This window comes from Vulpes lagopus, chromosome 3 (genome assembly GCF_018345385.1).
Source record: "Vulpes lagopus strain Blue_001 chromosome 3, ASM1834538v1, whole genome shotgun sequence".
Classification (NCBI taxonomy): Eukaryota; Metazoa; Chordata; class Mammalia; order Carnivora; family Canidae; genus Vulpes; species Vulpes lagopus.
Genome location: NC_054826.1, coordinates 54,220,605 through 54,238,042, shown reverse-complemented (window position 1 = coordinate 54,238,042; position 17,438 = coordinate 54,220,605). Strand labels below are relative to the sequence as shown.

The 17,438-nt window shown below is 63.9% G+C and overlaps 1 protein-coding gene across 3 annotated transcripts in view; it reads right to left on the bottom strand.

The window, feature by feature from the left end:
* The window catches only part of GRID1 (glutamate ionotropic receptor delta type subunit 1), a 638,733-nt gene extending 624,081 nt beyond the window's left edge, over positions 1-14,652 (bottom strand). For all 3 annotated transcript variants that reach the window (XM_041750337.1, XM_041750339.1, XM_041750338.1), the window contains exons 1-2: positions 14,465-14,652; positions 12,354-12,509 (exon numbers count right to left, since the gene is read on the bottom strand). In XM_041750337.1, coding sequence (XP_041606271.1) covers positions 12,354-12,509; positions 14,465-14,543 — 235 coding nt within the window. In that variant the 5' untranslated portion in view covers positions 14,544-14,652. The remainder of the gene's footprint in view (positions 1-12,353; positions 12,510-14,464) is intronic.
* Positions 14,653-17,438: the final 2,786 nt, after the last annotated feature.

Genomic DNA, 17,438 nt, shown 5'->3' with positions numbered 1-17,438 from the left:
CACCGGGGCTCCTGATGCCCACACAATGAACGTGGCTAATGCGGAGAGTAGCTTCAGACCCCAGCAGGCTTTCCTGACAGGAGGTTAGGGAACTCGGCTTAGAATTCCCACAAATGTGCGAGGGCAACAACTTCTAGGCCAAGAGAGGCAGGAACTCTCCACAGCCCCCCGGGGGCACCCGGGCTCAGCCACCCTGCCACAGTCCCACCAGGACCCCAAGCACACCCCCAGCAGCCCCCGGACAGGCTCCCCCAGGACGGGGCTCCCTGGGGAGGCAACCCCTGGGCCCACCCACCCCTGGGTTCTCAGCCAGCCTGCAGGCGCATGTCCGTGAACTCAGCAGGGCGCACGTGTATGCACTCCCACAGGTGTCTGTGGCCCACACGTATGATACCAGAGGGACGGACAAGGCAGAACAGGACTCCAGCCCCGCATGTGCCAGGAACCCTGCAGGCAGTGCTGCCAGGCGGTGGCACGACGAGACAGGGGTCACAGGACAGGAGGCCCAGGCCAGGGGAGCAGAGCAGCCAGGGAGGCCTCCTGAAGAACCTGACCGGCTGGGACTGCGAGCTGATGCGGAGACCGAGGCCCGAGGCAGGGGGGAGAGCCGGCCTTCTCTGCTGGCACGGCGGGGCTCCAGGGCATGGGGAGGCTCCAAGGGGGACGGGGAGGCACCAGGGGGCATGGGGAGGCTCCAGGGGGCACGGGGAGGCTCCAAGGGGCACAGGGAGGCTCCAGGGGGCACGGGAGGTACCAGGGGTGGGGAGGCACCAGGGGGCACGGGGAGGCTCCAGGACAGGGCAGGCCTGTGGTCCCCGTGCAGCCGCATGTCACCGTCCAGAAGCTCCCCAGGCACTCACCAGTCCTGACCAGCCCCGCGCACCTGCTGTCCTGCCCCTAATGAAGTTCAGGTTCCGGGCAGGAGCTCCGCAGCCTGGCCCAGCAGAACCCCCCCCCCCCCGCCTCTGCTGTCTCATTCTCGAATAAATAAATCTTTTTAAAAAATAATAACAACAACACGCGAGTTCTGGCTCAGCCCCCACACCCTGCCAGCCACAGGCCCCACGGCCGGCACCTGCAGCCCAGTCTCCACCTCCCGCCTCCAGTCCCCTGCGCGGCCCCCTCCACCTCCTCGCCCCTGTGCGCACCCTCACCCCTGCCCCAGCAGCTCAGGTCAGGAAAGGCCTTCCCCCGACACAGCCTCTGGCTCTGGCCATTGAGTGCAAGAACTCCTCCTGGTGACTGGGCCCCCTGCACCGCACCCTTGGACACCCCGTAGAAGCGCCCGCGGCCACGGAGAGGCTGTGCCGTGGGCCCCCCCTTCTCCTGGCAGGAGGAAGCCGAGCAGAGGAGATGCATTGGTACAAGTGGGCTGGGGGCTGCTGTAGATGCGACAAACGTCAAGGCAGGGCTGTGAGCTCCCAGGGGTGTCGGAGGGCAGGGCCCCTGGGCCCCCATCCCGTCGGCCACCCAGGGAGCCTTGCCGAGCACCCACGAGCAGGGCCAGGCACCGGGCTTGGCCCTGGGCGACGCTCCCCTGCCCCCACAAAGCTGACGACGCTCGGGAAGACAGACACCTCCAGGTGCAGGTGGGGAGCCCACGAAGAAGGCCTGGATCGGTGATGACGGTGCCCAAGGGGCCTCCCAGGACCCTGAGACCTGAGGCCACCGAAAGGCGCAGACAGAGCCCGTCATTCAAACACCTTCCAGATACCAGACACAAACATGTGCAAAGGCCCCGGAGCAGGGGCAGGCGTCCCCGTTGGAGAGACGGGAGGAAAGCCACCATGGCTGAAGAGGAGAGGCCGAGGGGAGCGCAGGAGGGAGGCAGCCGGGGCCCGCTCTTGCCGGGGTCCTGGGAGCCGCACCTCTGGCGAGGGTCTGGAGCCCCCAAGGGTTCCAGCCAGAGGGGGAGATGACAGCATTGGTTGTTTTCCAGTGGCTCGGGTGCCGCCTGGGCAGCGGCGTGCGGGCGCGGAGGGCGGGGTGCAGGCTGAGGTGGGGGCGGAGGCAGGGAGCACGCAGGGGCCGGGCGCGGGGCCGGGAGCAGGAGACAGCCAGTTCTCCAGCCTTGCATCCGATGCCACCATGAGGGCCCCACCCTCAAGACCTCATCTTAACCTGACCATCTCCCAAAACCCTATTCCAGAACCCGCCACACCCGGGGTGAAGTCTCCGCTGCACGAATCTCCGGGCACCCACGCAGGCCTGCCCCTCCGCACCTCCCCTGGCCTCAGCCCTCCTCCGGCTCCGGACACCAGAACCTGGTGACACCTGCCGACCCTCGTGGCAGGGACCCCGGGGGGCTGCCCCTCACCCCACTGCCATGACACCAAGGGGCCACGTGGCAGCCACCCACAGCTTCCTCCTGACCAACCACAACAAGCACCCACTGGGGTGACGTCCAGGGTCCCAGGAACAGGACCACGTACCCACCCAGGGCTCCCTCCAAGGACGGAGGGGAAATGGTGCTTATTGACCACTTCCCACGCACGTCCCTGCCTTGGAGCTGAGGATATAATAAGGCACGAGACCCGGCAGCCTGGGTGGCTCAGCGGTTTAGCGCCGCCTTCAGCCCAGGGCCTGAACCTAGAGTCCCCGGATGGAGTCCCACATAGGGCTCCCGGCATGGAACCTGCTTCTCCCTCTGCCTGTGTCTCTGCTTCTCTCTCATTGTGTGTCTTTCATGAATAAATAAATAAAATCTTAAAAAAAAAAAAAAAAAAAAGATTCTATTTATAAAAAAAAAAGGTACGAGACCAAGTCATCCCTTCCCATGGCCCACCGCCTCCAGGGGACGTCACCAAACACAGGAGCACAGGAGAGGCCCTGAGCCGCCCAAGGCGAGGCTCCCGCTGGGGGCTCAGGAACAGGGACAAACGTACCCACAGACTGGCAGCCTACAGGCCTCAGGGGCGGCCCACGGGCTCGTTGGGACCCCAAGAGCCCCAGGGAGCGGCGGGCGAGGGCAGGCGCCCTGGGAGCCAACAGGGGCTGAGGGGCAGCAGCATCGGGCGTCCGCAGGCCTGGCAAGGACGGAAGGCCGCCAAACCTAGCTCAGAGCTTGGTCGGGTCACCCCACTGGGGCGCCAGCCCCCCAAAAGGACACGGTCAAGGCAGACCCGGGGAGCCCAGGCCAGGGCCTAGGAGACGGCCCTCCCTGTCTCGCCCGCACCCAGACCACAGAACACAAGAAAGCCCCCGGCCCCAGGCCAGGAGCAGAGGCAAGGGCCGGCTGCAGGGCCCGCGTCCCTGCCCAACGGGGGGCAGCACCCAGGAAGCCCAGAGACCAGGGGGTGTCATGTACCCTCGGCAGGGCGCCAAGACACAGGAAAAGCAAAGGCCTCCCGCACACCCTACGTGCCCGCCCGCACTTAAGTACCCCGCGCAAGGCTGAGCGCTCCTGCTGGGCCACGGTGGGGCTGGGCCTGCCATAGCCCCTCCCTGCTGGCGAGACCCCTCCACACCCGTCCGCACAACGCCAGGCAGCCCCACTCCGCAGGAGTGCAACTGAGACTCCGATGGGGGCAAGTGACCTTTCAAGACCCAGCTAGGGAGTCACAGAGCCGGGATCTGAACCGGGACCGGCCTGACCCCTGTCCGCCCACACGGAGCAGGAGGCCAGGCCAGGCAGGCTGCAGGCCAAGGAGCAGGGCTGCCGCATGACGATGACGGCATGGGACCACGGTCTGCAGAGCCCTGAGGCCTGGCCCACGGAGATGGCCCCAGCGAGCTCCACGGGAGCCAAGGGGTCTGCGTGTATCCTCCGGGGCCGCCCGGGAGGGCCACCCCAGCTCCACGCTGCCCAAGCGCTGCCGGGGCCTGGGGAGCCCGCCCCGCCCAGGCCGGAAGCAGGAGGGGACCGGTTCCGTGTGGGACCACGCGGGGACCGCGCCTCTGCTTGGCCCTCGGCGGGGCAGTTCGGGGCCTCTCCCACCTGACCGTCCAGCTGACCTCCCCGCCGTCAGCCCTGCGGCCTGCTGAGGAGGCACCTGCCCAGGGTCGGGCGGCACAGCAGGGCCGAGAACCCGGGTCCGCAGTGGAAACACGAGGCCCCCATGCCCACCGTGGCCCCAGGGCATCTCGTCCACTCCCGCATGGGGAGCAGGAGGGCCAGGCTGGGCAGCGGCGGGGAGCAGGCCGGGCAGGCAGCAGCGCACCTGGGGGTCCACCGCCCCTGTCTGGGGCCAGGGAAGGACTGATGTGAGGACGCGGACGCGTGGACAGCAGCAGCCAGGGCCACGTGCCCCAGGGCTGCCCGGAGGGGCTGCAGCCCACGCTGAAGACCACCCTGGGGCCCGGCGGGCAGTGCTGGCGCCACCCCCGGGAGCCCGCCTCACCCACAGCTTGGACCCAGAGACAAGCCGGAGAGGGCCATCTCGCCACCGCCCACTACCTGGCCCGCGCCTCGGCCCAGAACGGAGTATCGCGGCTCCCCTCCATCCGTGTCCACCGGCCAGAAATGCGGTTGTTCATAGGTGGGAAGGAAGGTCTCAGAACCCAGCCGATGGGACCCTGGACATGGCCCCAGACGCCTCCCTGGGCCCCAGGCCTGTCGGGATGCCCGGCCCATGGCAGCCGTGCCCTTGGCCCGAGCCCAGGGCTGGAGCCGGCCAGAGCTGCCCCCGGGGGAGGACGCGGGCGGGGGTCCTGGGCAGAGGGCAAAGGGGCGGTCGGCTGCACAGGGCCCCTGGGGTGGGCCCGGCAACGAGCAGGCCTGCTCGCCCATCTTGCCCCGGCCACTCAGGAGGCAGCGACCCAAGTCCTCTGAGGCTGTGCCCGTCCCATCCGCGGCTCACGGAGGACGAGGTGGGCACACACAAGACTGGCTGTCTTTTGAGAGTCTGGGGGGGACGGGAACCCAGGCTTCCTGGCCACCCCCGCTCACCCCACATGCCGAAGCCAGAGCTTTCCAGAGCGGGCGACGGCTGAGTGAGTGGGCAAAGGGGAAGCCACAGGAGCTGCGGCTTTGGCCCCACGAGGACCCAATACCCAAAGCTGTCTGGGGTGTTTTGTGTCTTTGTTGTTGTTTTACGGAGCCACTGAGGAAACACGAGGACTTTTCCATTGCTCAGCAAACCTCTCTAGTTGTCCCTCCTTCCGGGCACACGGTAGGTCTGGGCTTCCTAGACCCCCAGTTGGAACCACATGACTCACTTTGTCCACCAGGCTGTAAAGCAGAAGTGACCGGCGTCCCCTCCAGCCTGAGACCCCCCCAGGGCCCCTTTCCATGTGGCACAGCAACTGGCAATATTCAAGCCGAGCGGCCACAATGAGCCCAACTCCACAGCGACCAGGGCTGGACTCGCAGCACGAACAGGAGACACGTTTTTGTTACATTAAAGCCACTGAAACATCGGGATAGTCTGTCACGACAACGTCACTCAGTCTTCCTAGCTGATACGAGAGAACCGCAGAACACCCAGCGGGCAGGGGCCTGGGCAGCTGAGCCTCAGAAGAGTCACATCCAGGGACCCACCTGGGTCATAAGGGCTTCAGGGGGAAGCAATACAGGCTACACGATCCAGGTGTTTCGGCGGCAGCAGCACAGCCAAGTCGAGAAGGAGGAAGGGACAAAGCCAGGGACTTCACAACTACAAGAATGCGGGGAAAGTCTCTCCGCCATTACAGGCTACAGCTCTGGGTGCCCACCATCCTCTGCAAGACACCCGGAGACCCAGCCCGCGGCTCCAGGTGGGAAGGCCGGGACAGCTCCCATGTTTCCAGGGGAGGTGACTGCCATGGCTTGGAGGCAGCAGGAGGACACGCATGTCACCTGGGCCCACATGGCTCCGACCCACTCACCTGGCATCAGGTGCCCATCTATTCGCTGCCAGTTACATCCAACCACCCAATCTGGGGGCAGGGAGGGTGAGGCCACAGCAACGGGGATGCTAAGGGGAAGCCCCCAGAACCCAAACCACAAGGATGTGGGTAGGCAGGAGTGGGGACTCTGAAGTGAGCATGTGTGGACCCCAGAGTGAAGGAGAATGCTGAAGCCACAGGCTGGTGAGTGGTCAGGGGACTAGATGGTTCCCTGCCCCAGCCCCCTCTAGTGACCACCTGCCACCACCTGCAGCCACAGCCATCGTCCCACACAAGAACGCACCTGGGGCCGAGAAGAGCCCATGGCCTCTGCACAGGCACCGCGTTGGACCCCAGGTGGGCCCAGGCGCGACGTGAGGGAGGCAGGAGGGCCTGAGAACGTGCCCAGACAGGAAGGGGGTACAGGCCTGCGTGGCGGCACACACTGGGGCCTCACCATCCGGCTCTGGGGAAAGCAGGTTTCCCTGGGACTTCCTCAGGCACAAGCAGCTTCCAGGCCCAGGAAGGACGTCACTACATCACCGGAGAGCTCGAGTAAGGCCACAGGCCTGCAGCAGGCCATCTCCAGGGCAAGGTGGCCCACATGGAAACGTGGCCACAGGCCCACACGACTCCAGCAGGGATGGAGAGCAGGTCGCCGTGCAGAAGGAAGGGAAGGGGGACGACGCACCCTGGCGGCGACGGGCACCGCCAGCTGTGCCAGCGTGGTCGCGGGACGGTGGCCTCCCCCTATGTCTCCCACATCCAGATCCCTGCCACGGGGATACATTGGGCTTCGTGTCGGAGAATCAAGGCTGCTCGTCGGCCAACTTTAGGGCAGGGAGGGCATCCTGGATGGTCCAGGCGGGCCCAGGGAAGTCACAGGGTGCTGGCGAGGAGGAGGAAGAAGGGTGGGGGCCGAGGGACACCTGCGAGAAGGGCCCTGCCCACCCTTGCAGGTGGGAGCCGAGGAAGGGGCGCGGGGCTGAGGGGGTAGGTGGCTGCTGGAAGCTGGAAAGGCAAGAAAACGGACACCCTCCTAGAGCCTCCGGAAGGAACTCACGCGGCCGGCACCCAGATCTTAGCCCAGCGAGACCTCCGTCCATCAGGCCTCGGACCTCAGAACTGTGACAAGGAATCTCCGTTTTTAACCAGCTAACCGAGTGGCAAAGCTTGTCTCAGCACCCGGGGAAGATCAATACAGCCGACTGGACGGGAGGATGGCATGGGCCTCGAGGCACCGTTACGACGTCACTAACGTCACGCCAGGGAGGCCGGGGTCCCTGGGGCAGTGACCGAGTAGGCTCCCCCCAAGAGAAGCGGGTCCGCCAGCAGGTCTGCGAGGACTTGGCCTCACTGGCTGTGCCCCCCTGAACAGAAGCCAAGGAAGATGCCAGGGGCATCAAAGCTCAGGGAGGGACACCTAGCAGAGTGTCCAGGCAGCAGCAGGCCTGGGAGGAGCAGGCTGACCACAGGAGGGACCAACACAAAGTGGCCAAGACCGTCAGGCGGGCATGGGCAAACTCACTGCGCTTCACTCCCATTTTATCCTCATCTTATTTCTTGGTGTCATTGTTTTATTCTACAAACACCAAAGCTATACTTGGGTAATCTTTGACCCTGTCTCCCTAAAACACTTCTGTGCTTATTGTCATTAAAAGGAAGAGTGCAGGGCAGCCCGGGTGGCCCAGTGGTTTAGCACCGCCTGCAGCCCAGGGCGTGACCCCGGGGTCCCAGGATCGAGTCCCATGTCGGGCTCCCCGCAGGGAGCCTGCTTCTCCCTCTGCCTGTGTCTCTGCTTCTCCCCCTGCCTGTGTCTCTGCTTCTCCCCCTATGTCTCTCATGAATAAATAAATAAAATCTTAAAAAAAAAAAAAAAAAAGGAAGAGTGCCTCACGTACATTTCTCCTTCCTTCCTCTTCCCTAAATTGTTCTCCTTCCTATGACGGATACACGTCTACGATGTGACCAATAACCCAGGCCCTTTACTTCCAGAAGGTAACGCCGCGGACGGAGAACGCTCCTGCTCAGCCACTTCTTTGATGCCTCTACGCGCTCATATAATCTTCTTCTTGGCAAACAGTTTAAAACAATATGAAATTTTTTTGACACACGAGTGTTTCTTCTCGCACCCAGAAGGCAAATTTTCACTGACTGTTAAGACGGACTTTGCCAGCTCCATCCAAGACACAACGTTTTAAACATTGTTGCGGTGTTACCGCTTGCTAACTTCAAATCCTCATCAAACTCATATTTTTATTAAACGGGACCCATTCTCTCACATCAACTGACCAAGTGTCTCAAAAGGCAGTTTGTTGGGAGCTTGTACAGAAATCAGACCGAGGGGATCCCTGGGTGGTGCAGCGGTTTCGCGCCTGCCTTTGGCCCAGGGCGCGATCCTGGAGACCCGGGATCGAATCCCACGTCGGGCTCCTGGTGCATGGAGCCTGCTTCTCCCTCTGCCTGTGTCTCTGCCTCTCTCTCTCTCTCTCTCTCTCTCTCTCTCTGACTATCATAAAAAAAAAAAAAAAAAAAGAAATCAGACCGAATGGGCAGCCCGGGGGGCTCAGCGGTTGAGCGCCGCCTTCGGCCCAGGGAGTGATCCTGGATCCTGGGATCGAGTCCCACGTCAGGCTCTCCGCATGGAGCCTGCTTCTCCCTCTGCCTGTGTCTCTGCCTCTCTCTGTGTGTCTCTCATGAATAAATAAATAAAATCTTAAAAAGAAAAATCAGACCAAAGAAACTGCAGGTATAAATCTCAGGACCAACAAAGCAGATTCTCTTGTTCTCTTCGGTAATACTTAAGCATATCTCAGCAAGGAAATGATTCTATTTTTTTTTAAATACATTGTCTTGAATATCGTAAAATATATGCAGCCGCTAAGAGTAGTGTTTACCCGTACTTTACAGCGATTTCAGAAGAACCCGGTAAGATGTTAAATGAAAAAAAAAAAAAAAACAGGTTATCCAGTGACACAGAACAGGAGCTCTCAGCACTTACAAAATACAGGGAGTGAAAAAAGACTAGAAGGAACTAACTGGTAAAATTCTGAAGCATTCTGTTCTGCTTCGTGATGCTCTTCTGTACTTTCCATATTTTATATAAAGAGCGTGCATAGTCTTTTCCTTTTCTCCATTCTTTAATTGATTCATGCTTACTGTAGCGATGCATTTCTTTTATAATCGGGGGGGGGGACATTTAGCAAAATGCTGAAAATGAAAAGGTCAGCGAGAGTCTGCTCTCAAGGAATTCAGCAGCTTAAGAAGTGGTGCAGCTGGAAATATCAACAGCCTCAAGAGAAGCCGAGATGGATTCACAGTTGGGTCAAGGGACAGAGAGGGAATTCGTGTTTACTGAACACCTTTCACAGGCGATCTGCAGACGATTTATACATGTCTCATCTCATTTAATCCTCACGATGATCCCAGGAGCCAGATACTATGGTTGGCTCCTTTTAACAGATACGTGAACAGAAGCTCAAGGCGGGGCCGGGCCACCCCCCAGGATCATACTACCAACGAGGCAAGAGGAATTTTAACCCAGTTTCTCAGGCTCCGGCAACCAAGCTTTTGTCCCTGCATGGCGCTGCCGCTCCGGCCAAATGGAGGCAGCATTACCTCAATCCAAAGCCTGCTGGGGGGATCCGCTGGGGGATCCACTGGGAGCCTGTCCAGTCCACCATGGACACACAGCCCCGGTGTGCCTTTGCCCTCCATCAGCGTCCACCCTCCACCCAGAAGTCCTTTCCTCTGCCACCCAAACTGTGTCTACCACCCCACAGCCTGCGGCAATGACTGTCCAGGCCCAGGAGACAGAGAAGGTGCCCACCAAGCAGGACCAGGCCACAAGATGGACAGCATCCCGGAGCACAGAAGGAGGGACCTGCGGAGAGCTGAGGGCCTCCCCAGCTGAGCGCCAGGCTGGGGAGAAGGAGCCTCTGAGCACCGCTCTGCACTCCCTGAGCCCTCGAGGGGCTGCGTGCTCCCGTCCCTTGTAGATACCCAAGGGCTGTGCAAGGTCATGGGTTTCTGCCCACACGGCTCATCAGAGGAAAGCGCACGCCAGCCTTAACCAGCACGCACTCTATGGGCAGCAGGCAGCCCAGCAACACCTGGCCAGTATCCTTCTACCTGGATGGCTTCAGATGTCCCTTGGTCATCAGAATCCAGCTCCATACCTCTGGATAGATACGTACCCTCCCTCTCACACCCCCTGAGGCTGTCAACCTGCCATCCCTGGAGCCTGAAACATCTTTCCAATCATAAAAATAGAGATCCGGAAAAGCAAGGTGTCAACCGCAAACGGGCCCTCAGAGGAGCCCTGTGTCTCCAGGACAAAGGTACACTGGGGTTTGAAGGCTGAATGGCCCGTAAGTGTGTTTTGCTTGGTTTGCACGGTGTTGCTTAAATTGCTTGATTAGTTGACAACCGTTAGAAATCAGATTTTACATTAAGGTTCAGATTTGGGGCTCCTCTCAGAAAAAAAAAAAAAAAACAGTACATCTACAACCCTAGGATTTTCATTCCCAAATGGTAAAATCATCTAAAGCCGTGTAACAGCTGCTCCTTTTAACAGTGATGACCTCTCCAGACCCCGCACTCCAGGCCCTGCAGAGTCCAGCTGCCCCGTTCGCCTATGTGTGTTACCTGCCTGAGACTGTAACCCTGGGCAAGAGCATTATCTTCACTCCCTGGGGACCTGCTGATGGGGTGGGGGGAGGGCGGCGGGGGTTGGGCATCATCCAGAAGCAAAATGAACGAGCTTGGAGTACTCCACACGGCAGAGGGAAGTCAAAGGAAGCAAGGAATGTCAACAGGGAATGAGGAGGAGCCAAAACAGCATGTGGGAAACACAGGCAAGATCTCCACCCAGCTGGGAGCCCCTGGGAGCACAGAAATGCATATGTCCACCTGTGTCCTCAACTCTGAAGCACAAAAACTGACTGTCCACAGAGAAAAACATATCAAAACAGTGTCAGGGGAGCAGGAGGCAGTGTAAAAACTGTGGCATGTAACTGGAGAAGTCCATCACCCCAGATCCCCACCCCAATTAGGGTCATTCTGCCTAAGGAGGGCCCACTCGCCCTGGCTGGAGCCCCCAGCAAACACTTGCAAGGAGATGCAAGGGGGGCACACAGAAGAGAAGTCCCGGGGTTGAGGGGGGGACAGGGACTGCTGGTAGGCTACTCAGACACCAAAGGACACAGATCCTCCGTCCCATACCTCAGTGGATATCAGCCGATGGAGATCTCCCGAGGCTGGAAGCAGGAGACCCCACAATAGGCACCGCTGGCCTCATCCCACTCACGGCTGCTCCAAAAACACTCAGACCCACAGGTCTGTACCCCCACCTCAAGACCTCCTTAGGCCTGCAGGGCTCACAGCTAGGTGAGCCTTCCCCTCCTCTGCACCCAACAACAGAGACTCCCGCAGACCTCCTTCTAGCACAAAGTTCTCCCCAGCACCAGCTGTGACCTTCTGGACACGGACTGCCCTACCCTTGCAGGTGCCCAGGAGCCCAGCAGCCAGCATATGACCCCAGGCAGCAGAAGGATGCGACACGGAGAATGGGGCTAGGGATGGGGAGCTGGCCTGGAACCCTGAGCTAGCCCCCCTCCTCCCTACACCCACTGTCCTGCCGGTCCTCCTGAGAGGAATCCCAAGTCCTGTGCCACCAGCTGCGTCCCCCATCTCCACCCTCCCAGGTCAGGGCCTGAGTCAACCTAGGGATTTGGGGAGCAAGGCCAAGAGGGAAAGGCAGCAGGTGCCAGGAGTGGAAAGCGCCACAGGCCCTGACCAGGAGGGTGGCTGGTGCCGGGCAGGAAACACCCAGGTCCCAGAGCCCGGCCTCGAGCCAGGTCACAGGGAGAGAAGGAGAAGGGGACGACAGAGGGTGCCACAGAGGGTGCCGCTGCAGCGACCACAGCCCGCACACCTGTCGCCCCGCCAGGGGTTGGACCTGAGGGAGAGGCTGCGGCCCGGGCGGCGGCAGGACCAGGATTCCTGAAGCCCAGCTGCGCTCCTTTCCTGGTCAAACAGCGCCCACCTCCGGCCCAGGCGACAGCGCCTCCGCCCGCGGCGGGGACGGCGAGACCGAGAGCAGCGGCTCCTCCAAAGCGGGAGGAGGAGCAGGGCCGGGAGCCCGGAGGGGCCCCGGGGCACGACACTCCGCGCCCCCCGGGTGGTGCTCCGGGCTGGGGGACGGCGGACTCCGGCGCCGGGCGCTCTCCACTCACACACGGAGCCCGCGGCCCCTGGAGGTCGGGGTGCACGACGCAGGTACCCCGCTCGCAGGCACGCCCACCCGCAAACAGGCAACAAAGACGGGCCTGCGCCACACACGCCTGCGCGGGCAGCACGGGGCGCCCTGGCACCCACACGCTCAGCGCCACGCGCCCCGCAGGGGGCCCCCGCTCACCACCGCTTGGTGGGGTGGGTCGGATGACGCGCACCCTGCCCTGGCGCACCGGGGGCTCCCCGCAGCCGAACGGGTCACCACCCCCTGCGTGTCCCCGCCGCCTGGGGCCTGGGGTGCCACGGCTGCTCACCTTCCTGCACGGCCTGGAACGGGTTGTTGGCCTCGATGACCTTGATGGAGTAGGTGATCTTCTCGCTCTGCAGGATGTCATCGTTGAGGCTCAGGTCGGACACGGCCAGCTGGAACACCCTGTCGTCCTTGGCCGCGTTCTCCTCGAAGATGGCACCTGGGGGAGAGGAGGGGTCACGACTCGGCCCAAGGAGGGGCTCTCCCTCCCAACCCCCCAGCCCGCCTTGGCCCTCAGGTCGCGCTGCCGGCAGGTTAGCTGGTTGTCGGGTGGGAATTTCAGGCTGGGGTTGCAGCTCGCCTGGGCCGACCACAGCGGGAGTGCAGCCCCCACACAGCGCACATGTGCACGCAGTTGACATGAGTTACACATGCACACCGCACACGCTGCCACCAGGTCACACACGTGTCTTGCAACCAAACCACCTCATGTCCCGGCCGTGCCCCACACGACGGACTGAGCCAAGCCGGAGTGGCCTCGGGCAGCACCCAAATGCCCTGATACGGCCCCGTGAATCCCACAGCAGGAGCCAGAAAGTTCCCCTGCAGGGCAATGTCCCCGGCCCCAATCCCACGATGATGGAAGGACTTCCTTCTGCCCTGAGATTCCCTTTTGAGAGAAGCTGAGCAAGCAGGTCCACAGTGAGTTCGCTGCGCCTGGGGGCTTGTTTGCGCAGGGGCCTTGGATGACCAGCAGGTCGCTCCCAGCCTGGCTCCGGGGGCTCCACCTCCTGCTCTCCATCCCTCCCCGCCTCTCCTTCCCGCGTGTATGTGGGAGGACAGAGGACTGTACCCTAGACCCCTCGCCTTTGGACCCGGTGGGGCTGAGGAGCTCCTATGGTACCCGCTCTTGAAAGGGCCTTCTAGAACCACGAACATCTCCAGGGCAGCCTCCCGCTGGCCCTTTACGCGCTTAGCACCGCCTCGGCGGCGACTCTGCGCTTCCAGGGGAGATCGGTCCCATTCGCCAGAGCCCAGCCCTGCAGCCTGGGCAACTCAGGAGTCTTCCCCCACCCTCGCCGGGGCCGCCAGGGTCCCCAGGGTCCCAGGGTGGGCCCGCTGATCCCCCTGAGCTGGGGGCTGGTTGGGAGGAGGGAGGCCCGGGTTCCACGTTACACCCAGAGCCGCAATGCTGACCGCCAGATCCGACCCCCATCCCCGGAGTGGGAAGCGGGTTCGGTGCTGGGCCCTGGGGTGGGGGGGGGCGGTGCGATGCAGCTCACGAAGCTCAAGCCTGGTCCTAGTGCCTCGCCACCCCTCCCCCCAAGTTCCCCCTTCCCCTCCCGTCTGTCCCATCATCCCTGCCTCCTCACACCTCCCAGCCCCCAGTTTCTCTGTGCTCGCTGGTCTTTCCTAACTTCCGGAAAGGCGACTGCAGAGGGGCTCCCCCAGAGCAGCCGCCCTCGGCCCCCCCCCGGCCCAACTTCCTGGGATTCCCCCCTGTTGCCACCGACTCCCACGCGCTCCCCCGCGCCCCCTCCGCCTCGCCCCACCTCCTCCCTGTTCCCTCCCTCCCTCCCTCCCTCCATCCCTTCCCGCTCGGCGCGCACAGTCCTCCCCACCCCCCGCCGCCCACGCTCCCCCCCACCGCCGCCGCCACCTGGACCGGGACCGGGACCGGGGCCGCGGGAAACTCCGGGACCGTCCGGGCTCGGGCTGCGGCGGCCGCGGCAGGTGCACAGACGCCCACACAGCCCCCGAGGTGCGCGCACACACGCGCACACACGCGCACACACGCGCACACACGCGCGCGGGGAGGCAGGCGGGCGCCGCGTCCACTCTAACAGGCTGACGGTCGTGCGCGCCCGGCACGGCTCCGAGGGCAGCGGCCGGACCCCCGGGCGACGCCCACCCGCCCGCCCGCCCGCCCGCGCCCGGTCCGGCCGGGCCTCGGGGATGCCGCCCCGCCAACTTGGCGCGCCCGGGGCCGTGCCCGCCGCCGCCCCCCGCCGCCCCAGCCCGAGCCCGGGCGCGGGTGTGGACGCGCGGCCCCCGGCGCCGGAGGAGGCCGCAGGGGCCGGAGCCCGGGGGCGCGGGGCGCGGGGGGCGCGCGGGGCGCGGGGCCCGCCGACCGCCAAGTTGGGACGCCGCGCCCCCGCCCCCGCCCGCGCTCACCGATGTGGATGATGGAGTCGGCCCGCACCGACACGCACTGGCAGATCCAGGGGAGAAGCCACAGCGTCAGCGCTTCCATGTCCCCCGGGCGCGCGGCTCCTGCGCCCGGGCCGGGGCGAGGCCGAGGGCGGCGCGGCGGGAGGCGCCGGCCCGGGTGCAGCGCGAGCCCGCGGGGTCCTCCGCGCCCAGCCCCGCGCCCGCCCGCCGCCGCCGGCCCCGCTCCCCTGCGCTCCCCTGCGCTCCCCTGCGCTCGGCTCCCGCTCCCCTGCGCTCCCCTGCGCTCCCCTGCGCTCCCCTGCGCTCCCCTGCGCGGCGGCTGCGGCGGGCGGGCGGCCCGGGCCCAGGCCGGGAGGCGGGGGCGGCTCGGGGCTCCGGAGGCTCCGGAGGCGGCGGCGGCGGCGGCGGCGGCGGGCGGCTCCGGGCTCGCGGCGCGTCTGAGCCCCGGCGAGGAGCGAGCTGCGGAGGACGCCCCCTCCCCTCCCCCGCCCCTCGGCGCCGCTCCCCCTCCCCTCCGCCCGCTGCTCCCCGCCCTCCTCCCGGCCACGTGACTGCGGAGCCTCGGCCCCGCCGCGCGCGCTCGGCGGCCGGCGGCTCGCAGGGGGCGCCCGGGGCTCGGCGCTCCGGGCCGGGGGCGGGGGGGCCCGGGGCGCGGGGGCGCTGCCCTCGGGGCGCGGGCCGGGAGCCCCGAGGCGGCGGGCGCGGGGACCCCGGGCGGCTCGCACCCCCGCGCGGCGCGGCGCGGACCTCGGCCGCCCATCCCCCGCCCGCGGGCCGCGGCTCCGGGAGTCGGGCCGGAGGCTCGGGCTCTGAAGCCTAATTCATGGCCGGAAACCGGCGCAGCCGTGGCCGCGGCGCCTGGACGTGAGGAGCCTCCCAAGCGCCCGGAGCCTCCCGCGCGGGCCCGGGCGCAGCGCCCGCTGCCGGGGCCGAGCCTGCCCGCGCCCCCGCCGCCCCGGCCCCGCCGGCCCCGCTCCGCGCCGCAGACCCCGGGGGTCGGGGGGGCGCACCTCGCGCGGGGGCCCCCCGGGAAAGCCCGGGGCCGAGCCGCAGACCTCGGCGGGAGCTCCCCGCGCAGGGGCACAGGTGCGCGGCGCAGCAGAGGCCCCCGGAGCCGCCCTGTACGCACGCGGCCCGGCCGGCGAGGAGGAGCCCGAGGGCTTCCTGGAGGAGGTGACCGCTCTAAAAGCTTAGCGGGAGCGGCGCCGTGGGGAGGGGGGAGGAGGCGCACCGAGGGAGAAGGAAGACAGGCCTCCGGGCATTGACGCGGGCCGGGCAGCCAAGGCAGGGAGGTAAAGGATTCAGTGTGTGCGCGCGCGTGTGCCTCGCAAGCTGCCAACCACGCAGGAGTCATTGACAAATGTTACTTTGGAGAAGGTGGGGGAGCGGCTGTGCAGACAGGGCCGAGCCGGGCAGCCCTTGCAGTGGCTGATGGGGCTGACTCAGCGGCGGGGGGCAGAGCCGGTGGCCCCAACCACCTGAGCGCACGCGGTGCCTTCCAGGAGGGCCCGCGGGCCAGAGGAGGGAATGCGGGCGCGGGGAGGAGGCTGGGCCGGAGCTGGGTGCTCTGCCGTGCAAACGCCCTTCCTCGGGGAAGCTTAGGTATCCTGGGGCCTCCAGTTCTAAAATACGCCCCACCCGGCCTCCCCGCCACTCCCCCATCCTCATTCTCTCAAAAGTCCAGCCTTCACTGGCCAAAAAGTTGTAGAAAGAAGAGAAATAAAGGATGGATTTTATTGTGTGTCCATCTGGTCCCTCCCTATGGGACTGTCTCCACCTTGGAGAGAGAGTGGGTGCGATCACCAAGAGGGGCTCAAATCTGAAGTCAAGAGCCATAGGGTCAGGGATGCCCAGACTCACCTGTCGGGGCCTCCTCGGTGTGTTAGTAAAGCCCGTGATGCTTCTGACCCAGTTGGAAGTTGTCTTGATGTGTGTTGTTCGGGAGGTAGAGCCCGCGCGTGATGGCAGCACCACAGCCCTCAAGACCCCCTTCAACCTGCCAACCCCAAGAGTTTTGAGGAGACGTCTACCAGTTTGTAGTTTGGATGATGAGGCCCCTCTGGTTTGGGACCTGGGGGCTGTGACTCCAGTTGGAATCCCCTGGAAGCTGTTGGCTGGGGGCAATATCCTAGGTGCCCCCTCCCCCTCTACCTCCCACAGTGTGGGGGGGGGTCCTTCACCATCCCCAAATGCTCATCTCCTGGTGCTCAAATGCCTACACTCCCAAGCCAGCTTTCCCTGCCAGACTGGAATGGCCTGGGTTGCACTTGCCTGGCCACATGGGGAACTCTGCACAGGTCACATTTCTCCTAGAGCTGGGAGGTGGGCCCCGAGACACTTGTCCCTGTGCACACCCACCTCTAGGCCAGACGTTTAGTTTTCCCTGCCACCTGAGGTTGGGATTGCCAGGCTCCAGGGACGTGGGCTATGACTGGGGGTTTTATCAGGTCCATTGAACCCTTAATTACTTATCGATCCCAGCCAGCCTGGTCCCCTTAAGCCCTGATAACCTCTGGGACTGCAAAAGCTGCCTGCTGGGGAAGCCACCCTGCCTCATGAGCAAGTTCACCCTTACATTGATATAACTGGGCTGAAAAAAGATAATTGGCAAACTTGGGTCCTACAATGCATACCCCTTTCACAGAGAGGGAAAATGAGGCTCAGTGAAAGGAGTGAGTGACATGCCCCCCAAGGTACCAGGTCAGTTGCTGGCAGACTCGGGACTCAACCTTCCTGGTGTGCTCCTAACTACACAAGGATGAGTTCACAGAAACTAAAACTGAGTCCAAAAATCCTCTGGCAGAGTTCAGCCAGCACAGGTGCCCACTTTTACGAAGATCTTCCGTTATACTGATTCTAACTACATCTGTTGAGCATGGCCCGCATGTGGGCACCGTGCCTGGCACCCTGCGTCTTACCCATGAGGTGGCATTCCTGTTTTGCCTGCAAGGAAATAAAGAAGGATGGGACAAGATCC